The sequence below is a fragment of the Phalacrocorax aristotelis genome, chromosome 18 (genome assembly GCF_949628215.1).
Source record: "Phalacrocorax aristotelis chromosome 18, bGulAri2.1, whole genome shotgun sequence".
NCBI lineage: Eukaryota > Metazoa > Chordata > Aves > Suliformes > Phalacrocoracidae > Phalacrocorax > Phalacrocorax aristotelis.
Genome location: NC_134293.1, coordinates 1,120,958 through 1,147,307, shown reverse-complemented (window position 1 = coordinate 1,147,307; position 26,350 = coordinate 1,120,958). Strand labels below are relative to the sequence as shown.

The following is a 26,350-nucleotide window of genomic DNA, read 5'->3' as shown; positions in this document are numbered from 1 at the left end:
ATTATTATTTTTGGCTTAAGAGTGATGTTGACATATTTTAAGGAATAATAATAGCTATGTGTTGCAGAGCCAGCTGGGTATGAAAACATGTTGTCTGAGTGCAGGGCAGGGGGGCGGTTTGGTTTTGCTTTTCCTCAGTGCATGGTTATATTAGGATACATATTTGTTGGATTTTTTTTTTCTTTCAAAAAAGTTCTCTAGGATAATATTATTGCACTTAACCTTTGTACTTGGTAGATATTTATTTGTAACGTGGTAACTCTAAAATTATACTGAATCTGATGTTTAGCAGCTTTATACTTACTATATGCTTTAGGCTTATCATTTAATATGCCCATTTCTAGTGATGTGGCATACTCAATTTTTTCCTGATTTCTTTAGGTCAATGTTAGGATGGTCAAGAATTGGTTCACCCAGCGCTGGCGTGTTTGCGTAGCTCTCTTCCTGCTGGGTTTTTGTGTAGAACAGCTTGGCAAGCTGGGCTGCATTTCTCACTCTGCGTATTCTGTTTGCAGGGACGCAGAGCAAGAGGGGCTCCAGTCAAGTGAGGATTTCTTGATAGCTGCGTAAGGGATTACAACGTTGCATCACATCTGTTCTTCCTAAGCCTTCCCTATCCGTCTGCCCCTAATTTGATTTTGCTTTAAGTCTGGGCTAGTAGGCATGGTTGAGGGTGTGGATCTGAAGCTGGGTTTGGCTGCAGTCCTAACTGGCAGTGCTCCCACCTTGCTGTGCGAAAGCGGCTACTCAAACCTGCATGCATTCATTGTAACAAGACTGTCTCACTGTCCTGCCTGCTCTGTACTTCTCTTTGTAATTCCTTTTTTTCCCTTTCCTCTTTTTCATAGTGCAAGTGACCCGATCTGACTCAAATTTTAACCTCCTTAGTTTCTTCCCAGTTTCCATAATAGTTGAATAGAGATGTCATTCAAGACACTTTGATATCTTTTTGGTTTGCAGACTGTTTTCCTTAGTGTTGTTAAAAGTTCCTGCTCCTGATTGCTTTGGTTTCAGGTTGCTTCACTTGAAATGAACCGTTGTGTCGTGTCACAAGGAGCACCTTTATGGTAAACCAGAGAGAGAAGCGTGTTCCTAAGAAACTGGCTACTGCAATGCCTTAGTCCAGTTCCTGTTAGGAACCGTACGCTACCCCTAACGCAAGGGCCAGTTCAGCACCATGAACCCCACTGGATGTATCGATGTCAGCGGGGTGTTAGGAGAATCCAGAGAGCATCTCTACCCTAAATGCAACAGTTAGGGGTCTCTTTTTTAGTGGCATTTTTCAAAACCTTGACTTAACAGTTGAATAATTCATCTTAATGTTCAGCTTATGTGGATAAAAATAAAGGAATGAATGTTAATAATTTCCAGCCAAGTAAAAATTCTACTAAATTGTTTTGTTCTTTTTTATTAAAAAAGCAGAGTTTTAAATTTCTTTTTAAACACAGTAAAACTTAGACTTTTCACTAAAGTATATTTGTTGCTTTGGTTTAGTCTGTCAGCAGCTAGTCCTCTATCTTCTAATACTTGCAGCATTTTCAGTTTATGTTCTTGTTTCTCAAAACCCAGAACTTCTTTCAAGGGGACTATAAATGTTGTAATATGCAGATTATTTTTTTTTAGTGGTCTGTGGCAGATGATGTTGACATCATGGCTCCAGGAAATAAGTTAGATTATTGTTTGCTTTGACTTCTGTGTTTGTTTGCAAGCAGCTTTCATTTAAAAAAGAAGAAAAAAAAAAGTCATTAAATCATTTGGTTTCCTCTTATAGTCATTTGTTTCTGGAAGATGCAGAAGACGAGTGGCTTGATAAAATGGTGTTGACCAGTTCAGCCGTTAACAATATTATCTTTAAATAGTTATTTTTTAAATTTGTTTTTAGTATGCCTGTAAAAAATTATCATGGTAAAGCTACACATCCTGCGGGTGAGTTCTGGAAAACGGTTGTTCTTATTCCGATGGATGCATCTGAGCTGACACAAATCAGGTGGGTAAGTGCGTGTGGTAGCCAGGACTGTAGTTAGACAAAATAATGATTATGGTGGCACGTGGTTCACATTAGTGCAATGGGTTTGGATCCAGGATTACTTAGGTAGGCAGGAGACACTGTGTCCAGTTCCATGAAGGCAGAATAGAGAGTAGTGAGCTGTAGGTCGGGTAGGTTGCTGTGCGGGGTTCCGTTCTGCATGCTGGCGTTGCTGCTGCTGTTCTCCATCTGGCAGTGAGAAGGGAAACACTGGGAAGGCGTTGGGGATGATGAAATGAGAACTAGGGGATCCACAGCTAGGCTGTCATCTTTCAGCTCCTCCCAAAGATTTCCTGTAACAAAATGAAATTAATTGATTCGGCTTTCTTTATATATGCTTTTTGAAACATTGTTTTACAGGAGAATTGGGTAATCATATAGTTGTGCATGCTGTGTGTGTAGGTACTCTTGATCACCTGGGACTGAGAAAGGAAAAGACTGTGTAGATAGAGTTTGTCTGTCTCCATAATGAATTTAAATCGGGGAGAAAGCAGCATTAGTTTAAACAGTTAATTAAGCAATAAGTTTCACTTGATAATTGGCAAGATTCTGTTACAAATGTATCCTTACGACGAATAACTTCTATTTGAAAAAAACCCCTTATTTTGAAAGAGGAAATTGCCTCTTATCTTTATAAGGTACGGAAAGTCTAATGGCACTTTAGGGGACAAATCTGCAAATAATATTGCTTTGCAGCTGGCCTTGTGTTCTTATGGGGTAGCGTAGCGTTCTCTGAATTGCAAACTAAATTACTGGATATGTGATTGACCTGACAAATCAAAAGATCTGAAATGTTACTTTTTTTCTCACGTGTACTGAAAAGTTTCCCATCTTTCCCTTGAGCAAGTGTATCGCAGTGAAAGCATTAAATAAGTTACTGCAGGAGGGCTGGATTTTTCACATTCTTTGTTGAAGATTTCTTCTTGGGGGGGCAGTGGCAGGGAGGCTGTTGCTCCAAAGTGATACCTACTCTCTGCAGGCTATCAGATGGGAAAATACTTTGCCCTTTTGCTAGAATATGGGGTTTGATTTGGGGTTTTAAAAAATTTTTTTAAGTGTTTGTGTGTATAATGATTTTTTACCAAGAGTGCAGGCCTTGTCTTAAGTACTAGGACCTCTTAATTTGAGATTAGGTAAATTTAGAAAGAAAGAAAGTAAAAAGCTCAGATAGGATTAAGTAATTTAAGGTAAAGGGCAAGATCAGAGGGAAATTGGAATTGTACCATATTGGTGAAGCATACGGAATACTCTCAGTACAAGTGAGCGTGCTCCAGATTAACTGAGTAAAGTGGAAAGAGGTTCAGAGAAACGAATGGAATGTGAGATCCGGCTGCCTGAAAGAGGAGGAAGCTGAGGATGCAGAAAACTGCGTTGTTCATCTTGGTAAAGCAGTCTGGGCGTGGCAGGATTGCAGACTGTTGTGACAGTGCAGTGGCAAGGCAGTGCCATTGCTGAGTCACGTAGGTTATGACGTCTGTGGTTTTTTGCTCCGTCTTTCAGGTTGCTTTGCGTACCACTTCTGGCTGTGCAGGAAGGCAGTTCTTGCGTGGTTTTTGGTACAGCAAAAGCTTTACCATTTGGAACCCACGGTTTTATTTTATACGTATACATAGATAAATATAGATATATATGCACACATGTAAACTTGGTGGGTTTTTTTTCTTATTTTTGCATGGAAAACCATGTTCTTTGAGTTCCAAATCCCATCCATTCAAGATGATTAAATTATTTAATATCAGGAACTTTACTGTCTGCATGACATGACTAAATATTTAAGAACATACTGCAGAAAACATAACTGTTCAGGGCATAGGTCATATGAACGCCTGTGAAACTTGTGAAGGAGTAAATGGCATTCTTTTGAGCAAAGGTGTGGAAGGTGTTTGAATAAATATTGATAAAAAAAATGTTAACATGTTAATTCAATCAAAATTATTTCTCTTTGGCTCCTCACATGACAGTTCTTGATATGCACTAAATAGTTGTGCTTGAGTAGTTTTCAGTGGAAAATGTGTCTGAATTTAAAAAACACATTCTAAATAATGTATTGCAGTATTTAATACCAGCAGTCATAGCCAAGAGTAAGCAGGGTTTTTTTAAACCCTGGATGTAAATCTGTAGATTTCTTGGTAAACTTTTTAAAGACACAACGCAAAATTCCGTGTTGTGCGAAATAGCATAAGCTGGCCCTTGTAGCAGTGGCAAGGACAGGAGTTAAAAAAGGAGGACATAAATGCGTCTTACAGAGGCCGGGATGTGGTGTAACAGGCCTGACTCTGCAGAATAAAGCCACCTTAGATACCTACCTTGGAGATCAAAATCAGTCAGGGATGGATTCAGAGCATCGATATCATTGCTGAGATCTCCTTCCTGCAGGAGCGTGTCCTGCACTGTCCGGGCTGTGGAGTGCTCCGTCAGCATCTTCCCCCCACAGCTGGGGGGGGTCTGGGCCGGCAGCGGAGAATCCTGGGTGATGCTGGGCTGCCTTCGGAGCTCGCTCTGGGCCTCCCCAGAAGGAAACAGGGTCTGAGGGTCGGGTGACTGCTGCATTAACGTACTTGAGATTTGAGGAAAGCCCTGCGGTGATGTATAGCATGCAGTTTGCTGCCCCCCGAGCAAATTTGGTAATGGGTTCTTGACATGTAGAGCTCCTGATGCGTGGATGCTGTGTAATGGCTGTGGGATACCGGAGGAAAGAGCGGGCTCGCATATGGAATGGGACTGGGCTGCCATCTGTCTGGAATGGGATGCACTTGCAACGCCGGGCGGACTGCAGGACATGATTGAAGATCTCAGCTTTTCACTTTTGTCGCCTATCAGTGTGTCAAGTTCTTCTGCAAAACAAGAAAAAAGCCCATGACCGACTTACTCTGAAAAGAGCCGTAATCTTCGTAGCTTGCAGCTAGAATTTTAGTGTTCCTCAGGAGATGGGGGAGTGGGATGGTGAACAAAAGGGCTGACCCATGTAAGATAAGAACTCTGAAGCCTGAAATGTTTTTCTAAATGTTCATTGCCAAGTGAGTATGTAATAAATTGCATTTTTGCGGTTAAAGGTTGGATACTTATCAGCTGATTTAGAATTTTATTCTATAGTACTTATTTCAGTGTTGTTTTTAGCTTAAAGTTTAGTGAGATGTCCAGGAGAGAGTTTTATTGGTGAAGCTTCTTTGTGCCTATTTGGAAGCACTCACATAAACCCAATTCTACTTTAATTAATTCTGCTTTTTATTTTTTCTATTGTTTTACCAGTCGCTTTATAACCAGGAAAAATTCTTAAATGCTTTCCTAACTCAGGTATGAATTCCTCTATACAGCTTGCTGCCTATTGCAAAGACAAGTTCAGGGAAGCGCTGTGGGAGACTAACGCACTATCACATTACTGACCTGGCTTTGCCATACTCTTCCTTACAGCAACTGGGTCTTTCCTCTTCCATTTCTGAAGCTCCTCCTGCATCTTATCGATTTTGGCTGGATTCAGAGCCCACAAACAGCCTTTCCGAGAAGAATTGCCTGACTTGTTTTCAACTTTCTCAAAGCATTTGTTCAAAGATAAGTTGTGGCGTACAGAATTCTTCCAGCCATCTGGAGCTGTCTGGAAAAACAAATCCAATCTAAGAATGGAACTTCAAGAAAAAAAAAACCAAATAAATATATTTCTCTATTTTGACTGGTGAGATTATAAGAAAAGCTGCTTATAGGTTATACTTTCTACCATATGAGACTTGTACAATAGAAGGAAGCCACAAAAATGTTACAGTCATGTTGTGTGGGAAGAGAGGAATCAGATAGAATAGTAACTGATCTTCTAAGCAAGAAGGCTGGCCTTGTCAGAGGGGCTGCTGAACTCTTAAGAGTGAATTTGCAAATTACAAGAATTAAGTGTGTAAAGAATTATATTCTAGAACTGTGAACCAAAATCTTATTCTATTTTGGAACACCTAGAAAATTTTCAAACACTTATCTGAAGGTCTACGTGCTACCTGGACTCAAATGAAGTGTCTGGGCAGACTTCAAAGGGATTTTGGCTGCTACCGTAGGTGTAACTTTGTATGCTAGCCAAGTAGATAACCAAATAGTTTAATCACAAGCCCTACAGATGAGATACAGGTTTCCACATCTCATCACGGCATCTCTTTGCCTTGCATTTATTTTTAACTCAGTATCGGAAGCTGGAAGGTTCTTTGAACTGAACAATACATATAAGCTTCCTTAAAATGATTCCTCTATTGAGGCTGTTTTGGATCAATGAGGGAAACAAAATTCCCTCTTTTCCCTGAGGACAGTTTTGCATTCAACTGCAAGAATGGAAAGGAAAGAAAACCTAGCGCAAACCGTCTGTTCATGCAATTAAATTTTTGCGGTCTTTTTATTTTCCCAATTGCTTGTAAAAGAACTTGAAAATTAATATTGCTGTAAGGGGTGAAGAGAGATATACCCAGCGAATGGTCATGCTCAGATTCTGATGGGAAATGCCTGTTAGCTAGTCTGAAATACTGGTCTTGAAGAAATGGCACTGTATCCTTTTATTGCGTGTAAGTTTTTCTGGTGTTTATTTGATTTCACTCATTTCTGCTTACTTAGTCACGCAGCCATAAGACGCTGCCCGTCACATGAAGGCTTTGTCAACTAGTGTGCGCGTTTGTATCAGAAGATTCCTATTGTAAATTCCTGGTGTGTCACTTCCTCGCCTTTCTTTTGGTGGGTACTGTACAGTGCTGTTTGTGTGTATCTGAGTAGAACTATCTTCTTAAAAAACCCAAAAGGGAGCAGGAGAAATGACTCGCTCCATAATGGTAGGAAAAAGCCTGAGAAACCCAACTTCATTGTCCGAGGTGCAACTGCTGGTCCAGGCAGGCCTCCCCCGTCACTGGAAGACCACTTTAAAAAAAATAATTGTAGCTTTACCTGTGTCAGTCAAATGACATTCTTTCCAAAAGGTCTGCATTTGCAGAGATGAGAAATCTCAAGAGAGAGACTTGAGACCTCACCAGATTACAAAGAATGATCTTCCATACTAGTGTATGTGAGGCCTTTTTTCTTTTTTTTTTTTAAATCAATTTTGGATGCTTTTTCTTTCCTTGTTTCCAAAAAAATCCTCTTCTGTGTGTCATAAGAATTGAAATAAATTAAACAACTCTCTGACGGGTGAAGTTGTCTATGTGCCACTATCAATTCATATTCATCGGTGCAAAATATTTTTCGTCATAATTGTTTATATCAACCACAGAGAATTACTGAAGAGAGAGCACAAGAAGTAAATAGGATTTTCCCTAGTCTTTTTAAAGAGGTTAAAACCTAAAATTTCCCTTTTCTGTGCATTAAGTTTCGTTTCCATTCTTGTGCTTTATTGGTGGGGATCCTTCTCTCCTAGAAAGCCAGCTTTTTGATAGATTTTCTAATTATTGCCTAGTGTAACAGATTTCCTCCAAGACCATCTTTTATAAACGGGTTGTGTCCATTTTTGCTCTCACATGATACACCATGAATTTCTGAATGTACTTTGACAGAAATTCTGTTTTTACCAGGAATGTAAAATCTGTTCTCTCCCAGCTTGTGAAAGGCTGTCTTGAGGGTTAAGGTGTTAAAAGCCTTGCTGAGGAATTTGAGGGTCAAATTTAGTACTTTCTCTCCTCATTAAAAAAATTAATCAATGGTGGAAGTTAAATATGTGTTATTTACTAAAAAAAGAAACACTTTCCCTTCATGGCAGCACAGTTTCTACCCTTGTGGCCCACCTGATGTCAGCATTTCACTACTCTCTCAGCCAGTTCCACAGGTGAGACAACAGGGGTTTCTATTTGAGAAAAAAAACCAACAAAACCCCCTTTAAAGCCCTTTCTGCCATAGGGTGATGCTAAAGAGGATAAATCAGATTTTCTCCCTTGCAGATCATATTCAAGTTGCTTTCTGGCAGTTCCAAAAGTCCATAAAACTGCTCCTCCCGGGTGAGATGTGGACTTTACTGAGTAAGCTGACCTGAAAGGCTGTTCCTGTGTCTCGCCCTGCAGGTGAGGCTGCATGTACCTCTGTATCTAGACGGGATAATTAGTGTTTCTGCTCAGCACCAGGGAAGGCGGGAGTGGCATGTGTTTCACAGAGGTTTTCAGAATGTGTGGGGGTGTGAACTATGGGATAGTTTTAGAAAAGTAAGAGCAAGAAGTACACGGATTTATTCTGGAGACTGCTGCTGGGAGTTGAACAGGTTCTTGCATTAAACTTGGTATTGCTGAGCAGCGCAAAAGAGCCGTTCACCCAGGCAGGCCCCGAAGGAATGCTCCGGTGGTGTGTTACAGCTCTGTCACCAGTGTTTTAAGTTAACATCTGAGTGTCTGTTAGCGAGCTGAGCTTTGGCTACTGAAGTTGCTCTTGTAGAAGTGGAATCTCCTTGCTATGGCTCCCTTCTGCCATTGCTGAATTCAGCATGGGGTGGATGAAGCTGCGTGGAATTTGGCGCTGCAAGAGAATACTTGCTGCTCTAAGTTCCGTCAGACCACAGACCTTTCTAACCTCTTGGACCACTGGCAATAACTCCAATTAACAAGATTAAAGCTTTCTGTTAGACTCACTAATCACTACAAAGAAAAAAAAAGGATGACAAGCAAAAAATATTATTGTACAGAGCCATTGATCCTGACCGCCTCTTGAAGTTTAAAGAGTTCAGTGATCTTGCAAAACCCTTTCTCTTTAAATCTAGGTCTCAAGAGAAGGGAGAGGTACATCAAAGAGTAATTCAACTTTAGCTGCGTAGATGGTTTTTTTTAGGACGTAGGAGTTGGATTGCTCTGTTTCAACTAGAAATGAGATTGTTGCATCATAGAAACTAAATTTGCTGTGGCAGCGAATACAAGTTAATTTGACTAGGCTTGTATCATCTAATGTCTCCCAGCAAGATTCTGTGTTCACTTGTACTCTGTTTCTTTCCAGCTTAAATTGCTTCCCCTCCCCCTGTTGTGCCCTGCTATTTAGTGAGTTCTGGTAGCAACAACAGGATGTTCTGTGCTGGTTTTTATATTACTTTATCTTGCTGAAGACCCTCCAAAAAAAGGGAGGATAGAGGATATTAGCTTTTGCCATATATTGGTAATTCTGTGGGCTGCTGTAAAGACCAGAGGTAGACAGGGCATAGTGCCTGTAAGCACAATATTTGCTTGCTTATTCTCCCCTGCTTATTTTAGGGATGTTTGGGATGGAACTATTCAATCATTCACCTGTATTTGTAAGTAAAATGCAGAAATAAAGCCATGACAAAATAGTGAATGTTCCAGCAGTACCCCCTGTGCCATTCTTTTCCTGTCATGCATACGACAGCAGTAGCCTCATTCTCAATGATTTTTAAATTAAGAAAAAGACATGAGGATCGGGGTGGGACAGGGGGGATGACCCAAACCAAAACGCAACCCACCACCAAAACACACTCCCTGTGGAACAGGCAAGTTCTGATAAGAAGGGAGAAGTTTAGATTAGGTGTAAACCAGGTAATTTACAGCTGTGGTAGACATCCCTGCTGCAGAGATGAGCATGTGTGTACCCACATCTATGCGTACGCAGGCGGGCAGGCATGAGCACATGCCTACCTGTGCACTGAAACATCGCAGTGTGTGGCTGAGGGAAGGGTGTACATCTCCCTCGGGTTTCTGCTGCGTCAGAGTAACGAACTCCACGAGTGGGAAGGTGACACCTGGCAGAGCCACGGTCCTGTGTCTGAGGAACTCTGCATGTGTTGGCAGCAGCAGCGTTTGGTTTGCAAGCTGCTGATTAATTTTATAATCGATTGTGTTGTACGACAAAGGAGAATTAATTTGAGATTGGTCTGATGGACAAATGTGGACATGCCTGTAAAACTTCTAATATTCCCACCTCTCTGCTTGAAACTCACGCTGTTTTTCTAGAAGCCAGTAGTCAGATGAGAGTGTGTTACTTTGCTGTGGATCCCATGACTTGTGCATTATGCTGAGAACGTGGTTCTGCAAAGTATCAGTTTCAAGATGTGGCCCAGGACATTTTTCACAATCCTCAAACTATTTCCTTTGGATTATTAATATTTCTTGCAACTAGTTGGTAAGTGCATGGAAAATAGAGTTAATATTCTGTTAGGGACAAAACACAGATCTTGAAATTTATTATTGGTTTGAAAATGAAAAAAAAATTTACAGCTACTATGTTCTTGTCCTTGCCGTTCTACCCTTCTTCCTTTCCCTGTTCAGATTGCCGTCGTTACTTAAGTGAGTGTGTGCTTAGCCTAAAAATCAGTTGTGTCCCTGGGACTTAACAGAGTTAGTGTTTCACGTTTGTTTCAGTGGCTTCTGACCAGTCACGTTGTGATGCGATACTTCTGAGTTATGGTGGAGGTTTCTTTATTATTTTCTCCCTTATCATGCTTGTAACAAATAGTGATTCCTCTGGGAGGGAATCTGGGAATACAGAAGAGTGATGGATCCTAACTGTGCTTCCTTCACAATAACATGTATTCTTTTTCTCTGATTACCGACATGTTTAATTTTTTTTTATTTTTGCGGGCATTATTTATCCTCAGTGTCCAAAACCATTATGAAATTGTATCAGAACATTTCTTTGTAGTGACTGAGAGTGACACTCTTAGTGTTCTTTTCTTCATACAAATGTTTGAATTGCCTTTCTGTAGCTGCTTTAAATTTGGTTTAATTGCTGCATGTGTACTTGCAGCAGGAAATAGGACTGGCTCACGTTGCTTTATTTTCATTTTTGGGCCTTGCTAACAGTTGCAGGTCACCTGGTCTGGACTTTTAGTGAGATGTTTTTGAAGAATCAGTGATGATAAAGCTCTGTGTTGAGCAGCAGCTGACAATTCTATTATGGCTCTTTTTAAAATATTAACTGTAATCCTCCTGTTCTTGGATCATGTGCTGACTAATCTCTTTCCACTTGCATTCCAAGTGCAAGAAACCATTCACTTATAGCATGGATTTAAGTTTCAATAGTATCTGCTGCAAGCCCTACACCCTTACCTTCACCAACATTACTGTGTAATTATGAGCTTAGTACCATTTATCCCATATTACACTTTCCTCTGTACAGTGCATGCAAGTGATGAAGTTGCCTAAGACGGATATCACAGCTCAACAGAGCAAGATAACCTTGAACCTCTGCTTCCCCACGAGTCTGGAGGTGCTACTGATGGCAGAGGAAGCCACAAGACCAGTTCTGCCTGTATTTGAGATCCGAGAGGAAGGAATGGATGTGTTTTTAAAAATATTTATCCTTTTTATGAGTTATTGGTGAGGAATGGCCACTCTTACCTGCATGGAGTTGGAACAGTTCTTAATATCTTTTTGTGTTAAATATTACGATGTATCACATTCAAATTTCTGCCTAGGCCTAAAATGCTGGGTAGTTTGTGATCATGAAGGTATATAGCGTGTGACTGATTTGATATTAATCTACTAAGAAATCATCCCTTTGTACAGATTGAATCCCCTCCCTTTCCCCCTCTGCTGCCAGGTAAGCTTAGAGAGATTTCCCCCCCCCCCCGTGGAACTCACCTTAAAGTAAGGGAAGTGTTCCGTCATGAAATTGTAAATCTCACTGACTGGCAAGCTCCCTGTCTTGCTGTTTTTGAGTGCCATGAAGATCAGGATGCTTTAGGGAGAGAAAGAAAAGTGTTTTAGCCTGTTCTGCTTGACTCCTCAGAAGCAAAGACGGCTGCTTTTCATGCTGTGTGTAATTACTCTGGCTCTCCCTGTCATACACCAACGATGCTTAAAGTTTCCACTCAGTTGTTTATAAGCAATCTCCTGACACTGCTTAACGTCTAGAGGTGATTGCCAAAGCTCGTATAGGAGGTCCAACCTGGTTTTAAAATAAGGTAATAGAAAGTGGAATCAAGACCCCAACCTTCAAATCTGTCTAGTGTGTTGTATTTATTTGAGGTTGTGTTTGAATGCCTAAACTGATAAAGGCCACATGCAGAATATCAAAGTGACAGCGACAGAAGGTATAATTAAAATTTAACTGTCTGATCTGCTTTGTTAGACTGCTGTTTGGGGGCTAAATCTGTGTGGTGAGTGGCATATCTGCTATGTCTTCTAGGCATTTCCTTGCCTTAGTAACTGGAGAAAAAAAATTAGTTTTAACAGAGGTCTTAGAAGAGACAGCTGAGTGTGGTTAGTCTTGTGCTGATGAAATTTGCAACACCTGAGATTTTGTATTAGAGAAACGTCTAGCTTTTGTGGGGGTGATCAAGACTGTTGACATGCTTTACAGCATTTCATTTCCCTCTGCCTTGGCCCCAGAGTCTGGAACATCTCGTGATTCATACAAACAGGACAGAGCATACTGGGAACAAGACAAATAAGAGTAAGCATGTTATTGCAAATTAGGCTGGAAATGGGCCATGGGCAAACAGTGTATTTCCTGTAACATAAGGATTTAAAAAATATTTTATTACCTGTAGGAGTAGATGGGTTTGGGAAATAGAGGCTGCTGGGATTCTTGACTGCTTTGAGGAGCAATTCTTTGGTAAGGGTAGTGCGAAGAAGTAATGTAAGTCACAGGATAGCTGCCTCCCGAGGGATACTGATGAAACAATGAAAGAGATGTTACTTGGCTGAGCAACAAGCTCTCAAAAATATTTCTTTCGTAATAACAGTATTAAACTATTTAGTCTGAGGATATTGTCCTCTGCCTACATTTAATAGCTGTTATGCCAAGTCAGAACCAAAGTCTTTCTAGCGTGGTATTGGAAAGCATTAATATGACTATTAATGCTTAAGAAGCAGAAGAAACAGGGTGCGTGTGAGGAGGAACTCACTGTCTTGTTGGCTGTTCCGAATGGAAGTACGTAAAAAAGTGCTTTCTTGTATTATTGCCTGCTCTGATACTGTGTTCCTGTGAAAAAATGGGAGTCACTGTAGCCTATTAATTTTTTCCAGATAATTAATAATTTTATAGACCTAAAGCACATCTCCCTTCAGCCATCTCTTCTGTAGTTGAAGTATCTGGGCCTGCTCAGCCTCCCCTGAACATTGCACTATGTAGACAAGTAAATTAATGGTGTAATTTTTTTTAATATAAATACAAAACACCCCATAATAAAGTACTTCAAACAATGTGCATCATAGAAAAAATAAGCCTGCTAAGTAAACTCACTAAAAATATAGGAAGAAACAGGGAAGTTTTGACTGAGCCTTGTTTGGTTTGTGTGCTGGTTTTTTGGTTTTTAGGTGGGGAGGGATGCAACAGGGCAAAAATTGAAACTGTATAAAATGTGCTCCTAAGAGACTAGCGTCCCAGAGCATCCGCTCAATTTGCTGTTACCAGCCAAGGCAGTAAAAAACCCAAACAACAACAAAATCTTCAGTGGATGGCATCAGAATATATATAAAGTGAATGTATTGTTGTAGAGTAAGTTATAATGTCATTCCAGGGGTCAGGAGAGTGGCACGTGAGCCATTTCTCAGAGGTGGATTTCATATTGCCTGACTTGTGCTGAAGCTGAGGCTACTCTCCGTAGTCATGGCAAGAAACAGGGTTCTCCAAGAGGCTGGGGCATTAAGTGCTCGTATCCACCACCTCAAGCAGCTGCTTCCCCCCGCCCCCTTACCAATTTCTATATCAGAAAGCTAAAAAGAATAGCCAGGACACCTAAAGTCAGATAGCATTTATGCTGCCGTCACACCACCCCTAGGGACTAGCAGCAGAATGCTACCTGAGACTGAAATGCTAAGCTAGCTCTTCAAGGGATCCCTAAGCCTGTCCAGCTCTCAAGACACACTAAAGAAATAGCTGGCCTATCAGGCGATCACTGCGATAGAAATATGCCAATGCAAAAAAATAGGTGAAGGAGAGGTGATAATACATAGAGATAGCCTCGATTGCGTCAGAGTTGCTGTAGGTTTGCTCTTAATTTTTGAACAGAGCAGCTGGTCACATATTTTTCTTTCCCAAATTGCAGTTTAAACCTGCTGGCAAGCAACTTTCGAGAACAAAGACATGCTGCCCTGCTGAGGTAAGATACCATCAGTTGGCTCTCTGTGAGGCAAAGGCTCCCACTGAACTTGGAGCTCAGTGTGAGAGGAATTTCTGCCTCTTACAGATGAATCTTTCCAGATGCCAGGGCTCGGGCATGGCCAAAATTAGGAGTCGTGTCATCTGCTATTAAAAAAATCTACCTGCATGCCTTCCCTAGTGCTCAAAGGTTGCTGAGCCCTGTTCTAGTGCTGGACTGCTTACCTCTACAAGTCCTGTGTCATGAGGTTTTTATGCTCCTCTGAAAGATTATAATGTTGCTTTTGAGATTTGTTGGGAAAATTTCCTTGGTGTAGTTAGTTTATACGTCTCCTTTGTTTCTTACTGTCATTCCTGGTTTTGGACCAAGGGCTTCTGTTGCATTTCGTCTTTGTTCCCTTAAAATGCCTGTGAGAGGTTATCATGTACTTACAAAACATTCATAGGTGATTTATGTATTCTGGATTCTGAATGATTTATTTTAATTTCTCAGTAATTTTATTGTTGTTGCTTGAGTTTTTGCCTGTTTGCTTTTATCTTTCTAACATTGAACTGCCTGAAATGGAATGTGGAAAAACACACTGAATACATGGATTTGTTTGCTACAGTAAGCAGGGTGAGAGAAATGAGACGTACATAAATAATCATGTCCTGCCTTGTTACACTAAATACCAACAGAATTGCAGTCTCCAGAGCAGCTGTGAGCGAATTTCCCTGTGCAGTTCTGTGCTGCCTGCTTTGTTGTGTTGTGTGCAGGCTTTTCACCAGAGCAGAAAACTGGGCAATTCATACAATAATTTTGATTTTATTGGTTTCAGTGGCTCTTTGAAAGGAAGGGATACTAAGATGGGACTGGTTGTGATGTTGCCACCAAAGGCAAGAACGGGGCGTTTTAAGGATTATTTCTGTTTTATTGGTTTCATTACTCCTTTTTGAGGGAGCAGAGGCTGGGGAATGGTCTGGTATGACAGGCTTGAGCTGGTTTTACAGTTGCACAACTGGCATGAAAGGTGGCCCTGTTTTATGGTGGGCGGGTAAGTGACTTCAGTAGGTGTCTGCTGTTTCTTTCAGGTCAGTAAGAAGTAATTTTTCCTATGAGTCATCATGTGTGATGTGTCCAGCAAAGGGGAAGGTGAGGCCATTTTATCATTTGGACAAAATTAATGAAGGAGTTGATCTCTCTCATCCCTTTAATGAAAAGTGAGGTGTAGTCTGAACATCCTTCACTTCAGGCTAAAGGGCCCGTTCTCTTGAGTGTAACTTCCTAGCAATTTAAATTGCTCTGCTCCATGCAAATTTGAAATGTAAAGTATTAATACTGGAGCTGCTTCATGCAAAAGATGTTATTCCACTTCTTCTCAGCCTTGTATCACGTGTTCTTTCATTTCCCAGTATCTGATTATGGCACATGGACAGCAATTCTACCTGTTACGGCTTTGGCTGCATATACCTCTTGGTTTTCTTTTCTTCCTCTGATTAGTAGAGCATGTTGCCATACTTTTACTATAGTAACATTAAGAAGCACAAATATTGAAAAGTCTAACAGAAACGTGCTGCATGCAGGAGATCTGTCACCATGCCAGCCTGCAGGTGGATGGAGGACTTTCCTCTTAGTGCTTGTCGTGTCTTGCCCAGCAGCTCCCAGAAGGTGTGTTTCAGCTTTAATTTTGTAGTTTTTTTGAATGTGATTAATGCCAATGTATAGAAATCATGCTGGTATCGAATCAGCATTGGCAGGGGAAGGGTGCCTGCTTCAGAATGAGTGAAGAAATCAGGAAATATTGGAATGAATTAACAAGCTAACTGGAGTTTCTGCTGAAGCCACATGCGCAAACCTGACATTTATACTGGTGCTGTGGCACATCCACAATGTCTGCACTGCAGCCCCAGTGGGGAACTGGTTTATATTTGCAGCAGAGCTTTTGTGGCAAGTTAATCCTTTATCTGGGACCCTTTTCTTCTAAAATAACAATAATAAAAGCAATTGATTTGTATGTCAGGGTGGTAGTGTAATATCTCATTTCTTTTTATTCTATTTTAGTTTTATTATTACCTTTTATAACTTCTATTGAATTTCAGGCTAACAAGAAAAAAGCAAGTAAATCAATTACGATGGTGTTGATAAGAACTTAGAAGATAGTTACCTTTCTGCCACATTGCAGGGGAAAGAAATATACAGTAAATTCTGGCTAGTGGAATGCCAGAGTGGCAGGCAGAAGAACAAGCCAGGAGTGAGATTATTCTCTAGCCATGTTTTCTGACTCAGTAGAACCACTTCTTTATGTTATCAATGCCTTTTCACACCTGTTTACTTCTCCACGTGTATTTCCCTGTACGCTTCTCAGGCTTTACAAGGCTACTCACTGAGGACAGCGGACACAAGCAGCCCTTTGTATTGAAACTGTCTGAGCTCCAGTGGTAGCTGGACGCCCAAAACAAATTGGTCTGTCCTTGGGCAGCACCCAGCTGGAGAAGAACCTCTGTGCCCCTGAGTTCCTGAGGTGATTGGAACACAAAGCCCACATAGTGGTCAGGAGCCGGCCACAGCTGCGGGCATGGGAAGGGAAAGGTAACAGGGACCTGATTTTAGAAGGGTACTTCCTGCAAGCATTGGTACTTGGTGGGGCTGATTGAGCTGCCCTGCCACACCAGCCTGTCCCGGACACAAGCAGCTCAGCAGGGCTGTAGAAGCCCCTGAAGCTCTTCAAGGGGTTGATAGAGTCAGTCCTGTTTTATTCCTCTCTATATCCGAGGGGTGGTATGCTGTAGTCATGAGACATCTTCCTTTAAGTTTCAGTAGACAGGGGGGGGATTTATAAGCATAAGAAACACACACTTAAAAATATGCAGATCCACTACTGAGGTATGAAATATTTTCATTCTTCTTTGGTAATGTCTTACAAAACTCTAACAAATTAAATTCCTAAAAAGCCATCTGTGATGGATGATTTAATTTTATCAATGATCGTGAAATTCCAGCGTATGTTTATTCTTGTTCTTTATGGTCATTCAGAAGTTACTTAAATCTCCTCTTAAAGAAAATCATGCCAAAAATAACCTTTCTTTTCCCTGACTAAATCCTGATGATGAATGGTGTGATTACTATTTCAATGACTCAGGCTAGTAACACCGTGTGAATTCACAATCCCAATGAAATATCACAGGGTAGCCTGTGTTTTGTTTTCTCTGCACAGTTTTAAATCACTGCTCTGTTAGTCACATTTTTTGTACTTCTTGAGCAAGTTGAATGAGATGGTACAGTTGATTCCACAATAAGAGTCAGCAGTCACTGGGATCAAAGGAGTCGTAACTCAGGTGTGAGCTTTTATGTTCAAATATTTTATATATATTAATTCCCTGTAAGTTTAAGTCAGTTCCAAGGGTTGGGAGTTTTGGTAGTTGTGCTATTTTTCTATATGGATTTCTGCCTATATATCTGAAAAGTCCTCGTTGCCTTAATTTCACCTTAAATAAGTTTGGTGGGGTTTTTTTGTTTGTTTTTGTTTTAAATTGGGTGTTTCAAGCATAGTTTTATCTCCTCAAACGTCTTTCTTACTGAAAATTTTGTGCATTGCAGATAACTGAGCACAAAAGAGGAAAATTTCAATGCATAATGAAATCATTTAAAGACATTTCAGAGTCAGGAAAATTACTTTCTGTAAAACACACCCTCCCTCCATGCCAAGTTCTCAAAGCTCAGTAGGTCACCCTTGCTCACCTCTATACATATGTACTAGGATCACATGTCAGATTAAGGTACGTATGTATGATTTTCCAAAGGTGCTGTGTCCATGCTGCTTTGAAAATACGAACTGACGTGTATTCAGATGACATCTGAATACACTCAAGAAAAAACAGGTGTCAGTTACTCCTGTGCATTTTTAGTATTAATATTATAGTTGCATTATGGAAGAACAACCTTAGTATTGTGTGTTCTCATGCATCATCAGCATTATTGTCAATTATGCTTCAGCTGAATAATCTTTCAGGGGATGATGTAACAGTCAAAAGATTGTGAAAGAGATGTGGGTGCCGTCGAGCACAAGGAAAGCGAGCATCACCTTACTGTCAAAATTCTGCTTTAAAAGTATTTTTCTGTTTGACCTGAATTTTAAGTATACGGTCACATCTATTTAATTTTTTTATTTTGAAGTTAAAGCACAGTTAATTCCATGGGTTCCTGAAATGCCAAGGGTTATGTTCATAATGTATTTTGTTTCAAAGCTAATTTTCTTGAACATAATGGTGAAAATATAAATAAGCAGTAGCAAGATTCTGTTTTTACAAGGTGTTGGTTTTTCTTTTTTTTTATCCTGGATGACTATTTAAAAATGCATTTAGATGTGGTGCTTTTGAGATCTCATTGTCGTAAACAAAATGTATGTGTGCAAACATGGCCCTGCAAACACAACTTTAGCAGGTATTGTTTTGTCTGCCTTTCTGTATTATTACCATAACTACTATACCAGCCTAGTGCTAGAAATACAGGGGATTTTGGTCTGCATATCGCACTGACCTGATGGAAGGGATGTGAGGGGCAGTACATCTGCTGCACTTGAGGCTGATAGCAATACAGACCAGGCTGCCCTTCCAGCGGCGATGTCCGAAGCTTGATGTCGGAATCCTGCTAGAAAATATTTAAGGCAAGAGTTATTAAAGAAAACATCTCAATTTAAAATAGAATAATTCTGTTAGTTACTGTTCTCATTTGTCTTTCATTATACTTACTATTTATTTGGACTTGATTCTGTCACAGTGTTACATAGAATTTGTTTTGTATTCTAGTGGTGCAAGAAGAAACATTGTTTCCTGCGTTTATGTAATTACAGCTTGAAAAAGGAAATCCCAGTCCAAGTTCCATACAAAGAGCAATTCACAAAATGTCAGTTTCTGTTTATCTTTTTTCCCTCTGCACCCAACTGCATGCTCCAGCCTGGGTTCCTGCATGTGCACATGTGCCTGCCTCTCTCCTTCATTCATCCATCATTTTATCTTGCAGACTGTCAGTACCTCAAGCTGACGCTGGAGTTTTGTCATTAGGTAGAGGGTGAGGTCTATAATGCACAGGAAAGAGGTGGCCGGGGAGACTCGAGCTAGGCTGACTACTAAATTGGATCAAGGTATAGGAAATACAGTAAGAATGTGGTTTATTACGTTTATTGCCACAGCTGCAGAAGAGAAGTTGATCAGATCTGAATTTCTGACAGGTCTGCCCGGCTGCCTGTCTGGCTTCCACACAGGCCTTGATTCTGTTAAGGGCTCAGGCTCCTGGATGTTGTGTGTTTCTGTCTCGGTTAGAATGCGGAGCGCACCGTGCGGTGCGGGTGGTAACACCCTCTGCTTCAGAAGAGCAATTCAAACACGCTGCACGCCAGGCAGAGAGCTAGAGAGAGCTGGTAATAAACAGTGCGGGGAATGATGTGTCTTAAGGATCGTCCTTGTCCATGCGTCTGGTGACTGGCTCGGGTTCCTTCCCCCGTTAAGTGTTAAGACACTGATGGCCAGGAATTCTCTTCTGAGAGCTGATGTTGTAGACATCTTACTATCTCAGGGAACTAGCAGCACTTATCCTTCTGTTTTAAAACAAGGCCATAATGACCATCATTTAAGGTATAGATTAGTGTAGGGGTACATAAGACTTGGTTTGATATCCTGGCACCAAGCGAATGCCATGTCCAGTATTAATAAACGTCCATGCTATTTTGGTGACCATAAGCCAAAGTTTTTCAGAAACGTCAACCTGCCAGCAGCGCGTAAGCTGTTTAGGAGCTTTGGAGTTGCATGCTGACTGAGCCAGGGGAGACATTAACAAGCAGCCAGCCTTCGGAGTGCTCATACGTACGTGGTGAAGGGCTCCTGCAGTGCTAGCTTTACGTGCTCCGCATCTCGCAGCCCAGGGATTTGGGAAGAGAGTGGGAATTTTTTTCATCAACTGCTTATAGGTTTTGCATTAAACTCGTCTGACCTAGATGAGTATTTATCCAGGAAATAAGAGATTTAGATCAATTTCCTCCTTAACCTGAACCTTAACCTGAATGGCTTCAATGCCCAAGTACCCTGACAACATCCTTCCATTCCCTGGTAAATTGTCTTAATCCAATTAAGATATATTTTTTTAAACCCCTCTTTCTTCTGGTAACCCTTGAATTCTTTGCCTCACAGCAATTTAGAACCAGTGGTTAGGGCCCTCTCCTGGCAGATGCAGACACTGTTTGTCTGTACTAGATTATGAAGATATGCTTCACACTTCGGATCACAGCAGAGATACCTGGTGGAGATACTGGCGGGTAATTTACCTTGTTTTTCAGGGATCTCTATGATGCCCTAAACAGGCAGTTGCCTCTGTCCAGTATGTGAATTAGCCCAGGTAACTCTACACTGCACATACCATAAACAGATCTTATATTTAATTTTAAGTAGCACTGATGTCTTAGAGTTTTTCTTCTATCTGTGTCCAGAAAATGCAGGTCAGCCAGGGTGGTTGTAACAAATCTGATACATGTGTCCTGATGCTTGAAAAAATACTGTTTTGTGAACTCTTGTGCCTTGAAAATACTAGTTGGTGACAACTACTGATATAAAACCTGTTGTCGGGAAGAATTTGGATATTTAGGATGAAGGTATCGTGTCTAGTGGAAAATCATTTGTCCTTGTGCACCTTTCTGAGGACTGTTTTTCAGTAAGGAAAGGCCATAAAATAGCAAACTGACAAATAAGTATGGATGTCTGTCATGAGCTCTAGCCTGCAACTTGACAAGAGACTAAACGTCCATGTAGTCACATTAAGAAATAAGAAAATAATTCCGAAAGTATATTTTTGCCATTGAAAATGGAAAAAAGAAAAAATACTGACCATGACTTGTGAACTGTGATCTTGACTGGTGTTGCTGTATTGGAGACTGTTACACCACGGTTGTTCTGTGGAGATGTTGGGAATGTGTGTAGGAAATGACTCTGACTCGTCAGGGCCTGTAGATCCTGGTAAACCCTCAAAGCCGTCGATGCTTCTGGCATTTTTGAAGGGTGAACCTTCTGGTGGGAGAGCTTGATGTGCCTCCTGGAAGACATCTTCACTGATCTGCCTCTTGTAAGGGTGAAAGGGGTTTCTGCTGCTCTTGAGAAACCTGTCGTAATTTCCTACAGTGCTTTCCTCATAACTGTACCGTCTGAATTTTTCAGTACTGAAAGACGCTTTAAATTTGTTCTTGCCACAGTGAATTCCTTGGCTTGTAGGGTATCTCCCCTGAATTTGATCCTGGGCTGGAGAAGCAGGGCTGGGGCTGTGAGAAGACTCTGAACTCTTCCTTTCTGTCCTGCTGTCTGACTCATATGGTTGGCAGTTATAACTGGGATTATCCTGCAATGAATTATGGGCATTTATTTAGGATTAGTATGAGCAAATATTATTTTTATTATTGACAAAAACGTACATTAAAATATATTATGGAAGAGAAGTATAAAATTACTAGTCCTAGCCACCTTCGTGCAGGGAAGCTCTAAAAGATCTAGAGGGTTTTCTGGTTACTTGGTATCAAAAACTTCTCAAAAGTAAATTAATAAAAGCATTGAGAAGACTGAAGTAATCTTAATTTGTGCAACTATCTTGGAAAAACAGGGCATCTTAGGTAACTATTGACTAGTAGGTCCGACGATTTCAGGGGAAAGATGATGTATGATCAAGTGATGAAAGATTAAATGTCAGGAATATGATAAGTGCAAGTCTTGTCACATGCAAGTTTAGTCAAATAATCTTGATCTCATTCTCTTATGGTGTTACAAGCCGCCAGATACGTTGTTAGTTACATCACTTCCTTTCATTAACATAGCTACACTCCCCCTGTGAGACAGGTAGGCTCTAGGCAGACATGTTAACCTTCTTCCTGTCTCATCTCCTCCCTTCCCTTTTGCACTTGAGCAAAAAGAAAATGACAGCTACTAAAGTGCTCTTTAATCTAGAAGAGAAAGGCTTAACGAGGACCAGTGTCTGGATCCTGAAGCTGAACACATTCAGCTCGGAAAATATGCGTGTTTTCCCTGACATCAAGGATGAGTAACGACTTGGATGCCTTTGGAGAAGACATGCTTAAGTCAAGAGCAGGTTATTGTGTTCAGTGAAGGGGCAAATGTAATGTTCTGTTACACAAAAAGTCAGACCAGATTATCAGGTGGTACCTTTCCTCTTTCCCCGTCTAAACCCAAGTTGCTCGTACAGTATTTGAGGGGAACAGATAAAGGAATATATGCCTTCGTGGGAGAATCAGATTTCAAGAAGTTCCAAAGGGAACTTGCCGTAAAAGCCAGTGCTTTCTGCAGCGTGGAACAGGGCACGTGGGTCTGTGTGTCAAAGCTGTTAACGTTTTGTTCTGTCAGGGGTTCCAGCAGAAAGCAAATCTGACCTCAGGAGGCTTTTGGCTTTTCACAGGAAGTTGCTCAGTTTGTAACTTCCTCGCTCTCCTCTATTGTCCCAATATATGTGTTTATGATATCTTTTGTTAAGTAAGCATTTTAACCCCCCCATATTTAGTTATATTAAGCTGTATGAATGGCAGTACTGTCAATTCTCCACCTGAAATTTTCATAATTAAGGTATAACAATGGTTACTTTGCTGTTGTTTGATGAAAACCACTGTTCTCAGCTGTACTTTTGCTATGAAAAGTAAATGTGGTGAATATACAGGCAACAGGAGAGAGAGAATTTTATTCCAAAAAAGTCCCAAGGAGTTCTGTACTGCTTGAAAGTATCCTCTACTGGCAGGGAGTAGGCAGAAAGGCGCTGGTGTCTCTTGGTCTGTCTGCTTCTTTATTTATTTATTTTAGAAGCAGGATGAGAATTACTTTAACTGTTGCATTTTTGCGGGGTTAGTAGCTAGCTGGGTTGCCTGTTTTTGTTTTTAAAGGAATAAGATTTTTAAGCAATCAAATAGGAGATTTGGCATGGGGCTGAAGTTCAGCTCAGAAGAATAACTCAGGGTTCTACTCTTCAAGAATAAAACTTCCTGTGTTTGTTACATGTAACTATGCTGAGACTTAGTACAGCAGTTGCTGAATATTGTATCTGAACTCATGCCGCTGGAGAAAGAGAAACCAAACTGGGTCATCTTACTCACATTTTGCTGAACGGGGGATACTGAATCCCCCTGTGTCTTCATGAGGTCTTGTCGGTCCCTTTCCAGAGCGTCCGAAGGAGAAAATTTGATATTAGATTGATCTTGGAGTAGTGAAACCATTACCAAATTCACGTCAAATAGAAATCCTGTTATGACAAAATCAAATTACAATAAATATTTTCTAAAACTTGAACTGTAGAAGAAGCCATCTTGTTACGTACAGTGACTAGATGGCGTTAGATGTGCAGCTGGACAATAACCCATCCTGCAGAATTCCTAATGCAGCTGGAATTTTGTTTTAGCTCTCACAGAAGTGCTCTCTAGGCGCATTTACAAGGAAGGTGTGGTACAGGGTTATACAGATTTACCACACAGTTTTTATAAAAATGAGCCATTACTTTGTTTTCTTTAGGCTCATAAGATAATGAAAATATATTCCTTTGGGGTTGTGCAAATTTAGTGACATTGCTTTATTGAGAGATTGACATATAAGTGCACCCCCGTTGCTTTCAGTGGGACTGTATAAAATAAAAGGGTGTTTTTGCCATCATTACTTAGACTGATGGTTACTACAGACTTATATTTTCACTTTCACTTTTTTAATAGTACCAATCCCTTCAGCCTTTTTGTTCTGTTCTGCATGATTAAATGTATCTGAGATACATAAATAACTTCATCATTCCGTACCCATTTTTGTTAGCTGTATCTCCTCTCAAGTTCCCAATCTTTGATCTTTGGATATATGAGACGCATCTGATGGAGTTCTTTGGATTAAGAGGAATAAATTTAATCTTCTAGTAGTTTGTTTTCTACCGTGTTTTTTCCCAGTCCTCGTTCACTGTAACCATACAGGAAAACTACAAAAGAAGAGCTCACATCCTCCTCTTATGCCATGCACCTAGTGCTGCACCAGGTGGGCACCTATGTAAAGATGGCTCCTGTTCATAGTTTAGATTTCAGGTGTACAAGTCGGGGAGAAAAAGCCACTGTACTTCAAGAGTTCATTTGCGAAGTCTTTGCCACGTGTTTAAATGGCTGTTAGGTAAATAACTAAGGGGTTTATTGGGTTTGGTTAACAAAGATATATCACTTAAAGATGTGGAAAACCTTTTTTGCGCTTATAGTTCAAAGTGAAATCTGTATTTATGATGAGTAAGACTGCGCTGCCCAAGGGGATAAAGCACAATGGGGCTTGGAAACCAAGTATGAGGCCTATAGTAGTATATCAGGGAAAAAATGATGTTAGATAAAGTTCAGAAATGTCGTAGGTGCAGGCTCTTCTCCCAGCAGCTTGACTGGAGGCTGATGGGGAGGTGTTCTAACTGACGCTTATCTTGAAGGAAGCAGGTGGGAGAACTGACAACTAGGAAATACCTCTGTGTGTGTGTCTGTAAGTGTTCCATGCTGCCTGCCCTCTTAGTGCTGGTTTCCCACTTATCTTCAGGTTATACAAAGCTGTGTCTGGCCTCTCTTTTATACTGCAGTTTTTCAGCCCAGCTGCCTAATTTGTGGTCTTAAGCATTAGAATTTTATTAAAAGCTTTTGTACAGTTACGATTCTTGCCTAATGACTTCTGCGTTGCAAGAGGCGTTTGGCAACAGTCATAAATAAAGAAAAAGGAAGAGCTTGATTTCAAGAAAAGTAGATTAATGGAAATAAGAAAATGGGTAAGTCAAAAAGCTCTGATTGCAGAGTATAATAATGCCTGAAGGTTTTCTCTTCTCATTACATTTACCATTAGGATCTGTGATGGAACCAGGTAAAAAGAAGCATTATCTAAAGGGTTCAACAGGTCAGAAAGGTCTGGCTCTGCTTACTGAAGGCCATCAGACTTCCTTTCTGAAGGCAAAGTTAATACATTGTGGTTATCTGGACAGTCAATACAAAGTCCAGGAAAACCAAATGATTCTTGTCCCCTGCAAGATTTTTGCGAGGTTCTGTTTATGAATTTCATGTTGCTGTCTCATGGAGGCAGGCAGGAAAGGAGTAGTCTTACTGCCATTTTAATCCTACACAGATTCTTCCCTGCATAGTGAAAGTGTTCTACTGAATATTAAATGAGAAGCAGCCTTCTCATTTAACTACAACAACATTGAGCTGATAACCTGCATTCAGTGGTGGTTATTTAATGCCTTTGTCAAGAATCCATTCCAGAGGGATCTCCCATATGGGAGAAATCCCAAGCCGATGGACACAGTGCTGTTTTCAGTTTTCACTTTTAGATCAGCACCGTTCCTAAGCAGGTCAGTAATAACTGCCTCTCCAAGTTATCCTTATCCTAGAAATGACGTGCTGTGGATACATCTTGCTGTGAGAGAAAAACCTCTGCCTGCGCACTTCTGACTTTCTAATTTTTTCTTGGAGCCCAAACTTCTCACTCCAAAAGCATTTTTGTGACTTTACTTTCACTAATATGTGTCACGGCAGGCTACGGATACGGATAAACAGAAACAGCCACATTAACATACCGAAAAAGCTTTACTGTTAGTGTTCTTTGAGTCTTGTTTTTTGTTTCTAAAATGTGCCTTAGAGAGAATAACTTTATTCTGTAGAAATAATATATAAGAAAAAATCAAACCACTGTGCATTGTTAATATAGATTTTAGTAAAGAGAAATCAGACCGCTTACTGACAAATCTTCTTTAGAATGGAAGAAATTATGGTCAGTGGAGGCTGTCAATAATCAGGATTACAATAGAACGTTTGCAATAAATTGTTCCTGGGAGACAGGGAGCTTAAGGAAATTGTGGGCTGCCTAGGTGTAGGACTTGCTAAAGAAAACAATGATGCTTTGATTTGGAAAAAGTATCTGATTATCGCAGATGTAGCTGGAACCATTCCTCCCCAGCCCATGTCATTTTTTACTTTTGTAAATGTTGCGTGACAATCCTAGGCTCCTATGATAAGATAACTATCTTTAAAAAAAGAAAACAGTGAGAAACTGTAACCTCAGCTGAGTCTTTGAATAAGCAAGGTAGCAGCAGCTGATCTATTAGCTCTGCATGACTGGAGTCCTGTGGCAGCAATCCACAGTTTAAACAATTCTTGGTTTTGTGTCTTTTCTGGATATTGGAGGGCATTTTGCCGGTGATACACTTCACCAGAGCTTGGCACTGGGCCAGCTAAGCAATCCGAACCGCTCTAAACGCTGTATGTTACTGTAAATGCCCTCTCCGTTCCTTGGGGCTGAGATCAGTTTTCATGAGAGGAAGGTGTGTTTGGATGTTCCCCCGTC

The 26,350-nt window shown here is 40.6% G+C and overlaps 2 protein-coding genes across 2 annotated transcripts in view; one reads left to right on the top strand and one right to left on the bottom strand.

The window, feature by feature from the left end:
- SLC46A1 (solute carrier family 46 member 1) overlaps positions 1-26,350 on the top strand; it is an 85,636-nt gene that overhangs the window by 3,797 nt on the left and 55,489 nt on the right. The window lies entirely within an intron of this gene.
- Positions 588-21,315, bottom strand: FOXN1 (forkhead box N1). The gene is made up of 7 exons (XM_075113577.1): positions 20,862-21,315; positions 18,525-18,635; positions 12,450-12,577; positions 11,545-11,641; positions 5,411-5,618; positions 4,333-4,860; positions 588-2,319 (listed from the first exon to the last, which is right to left on the bottom strand). Exons 1-7 carry the CDS (start codon positions 20,862-20,864, stop codon positions 2,054-2,056), a joined length of 1,341 nt encoding a protein of 446 aa, XP_074969678.1. The 5' UTR covers positions 20,865-21,315; the 3' UTR covers positions 588-2,053.

Bases quoted from the DNA above. Each gene is read 5' to 3' on its own strand.
- FOXN1 (XM_075113577.1), bottom strand. The intron at 12,578-18,524 runs GTCAGTGCGATA...TTGTTTCATCAG, and splicing joins CCTCACATCCCTTCCATCAG to TATCCCTCGGGAGGCAGCTA. The intron at 11,642-12,449 runs GTAATAAAATAT...CTCTCCCTAAAG, and splicing joins AAACCCATCTACTCCTACAG to CATCCTGATCTTCATGGCAC.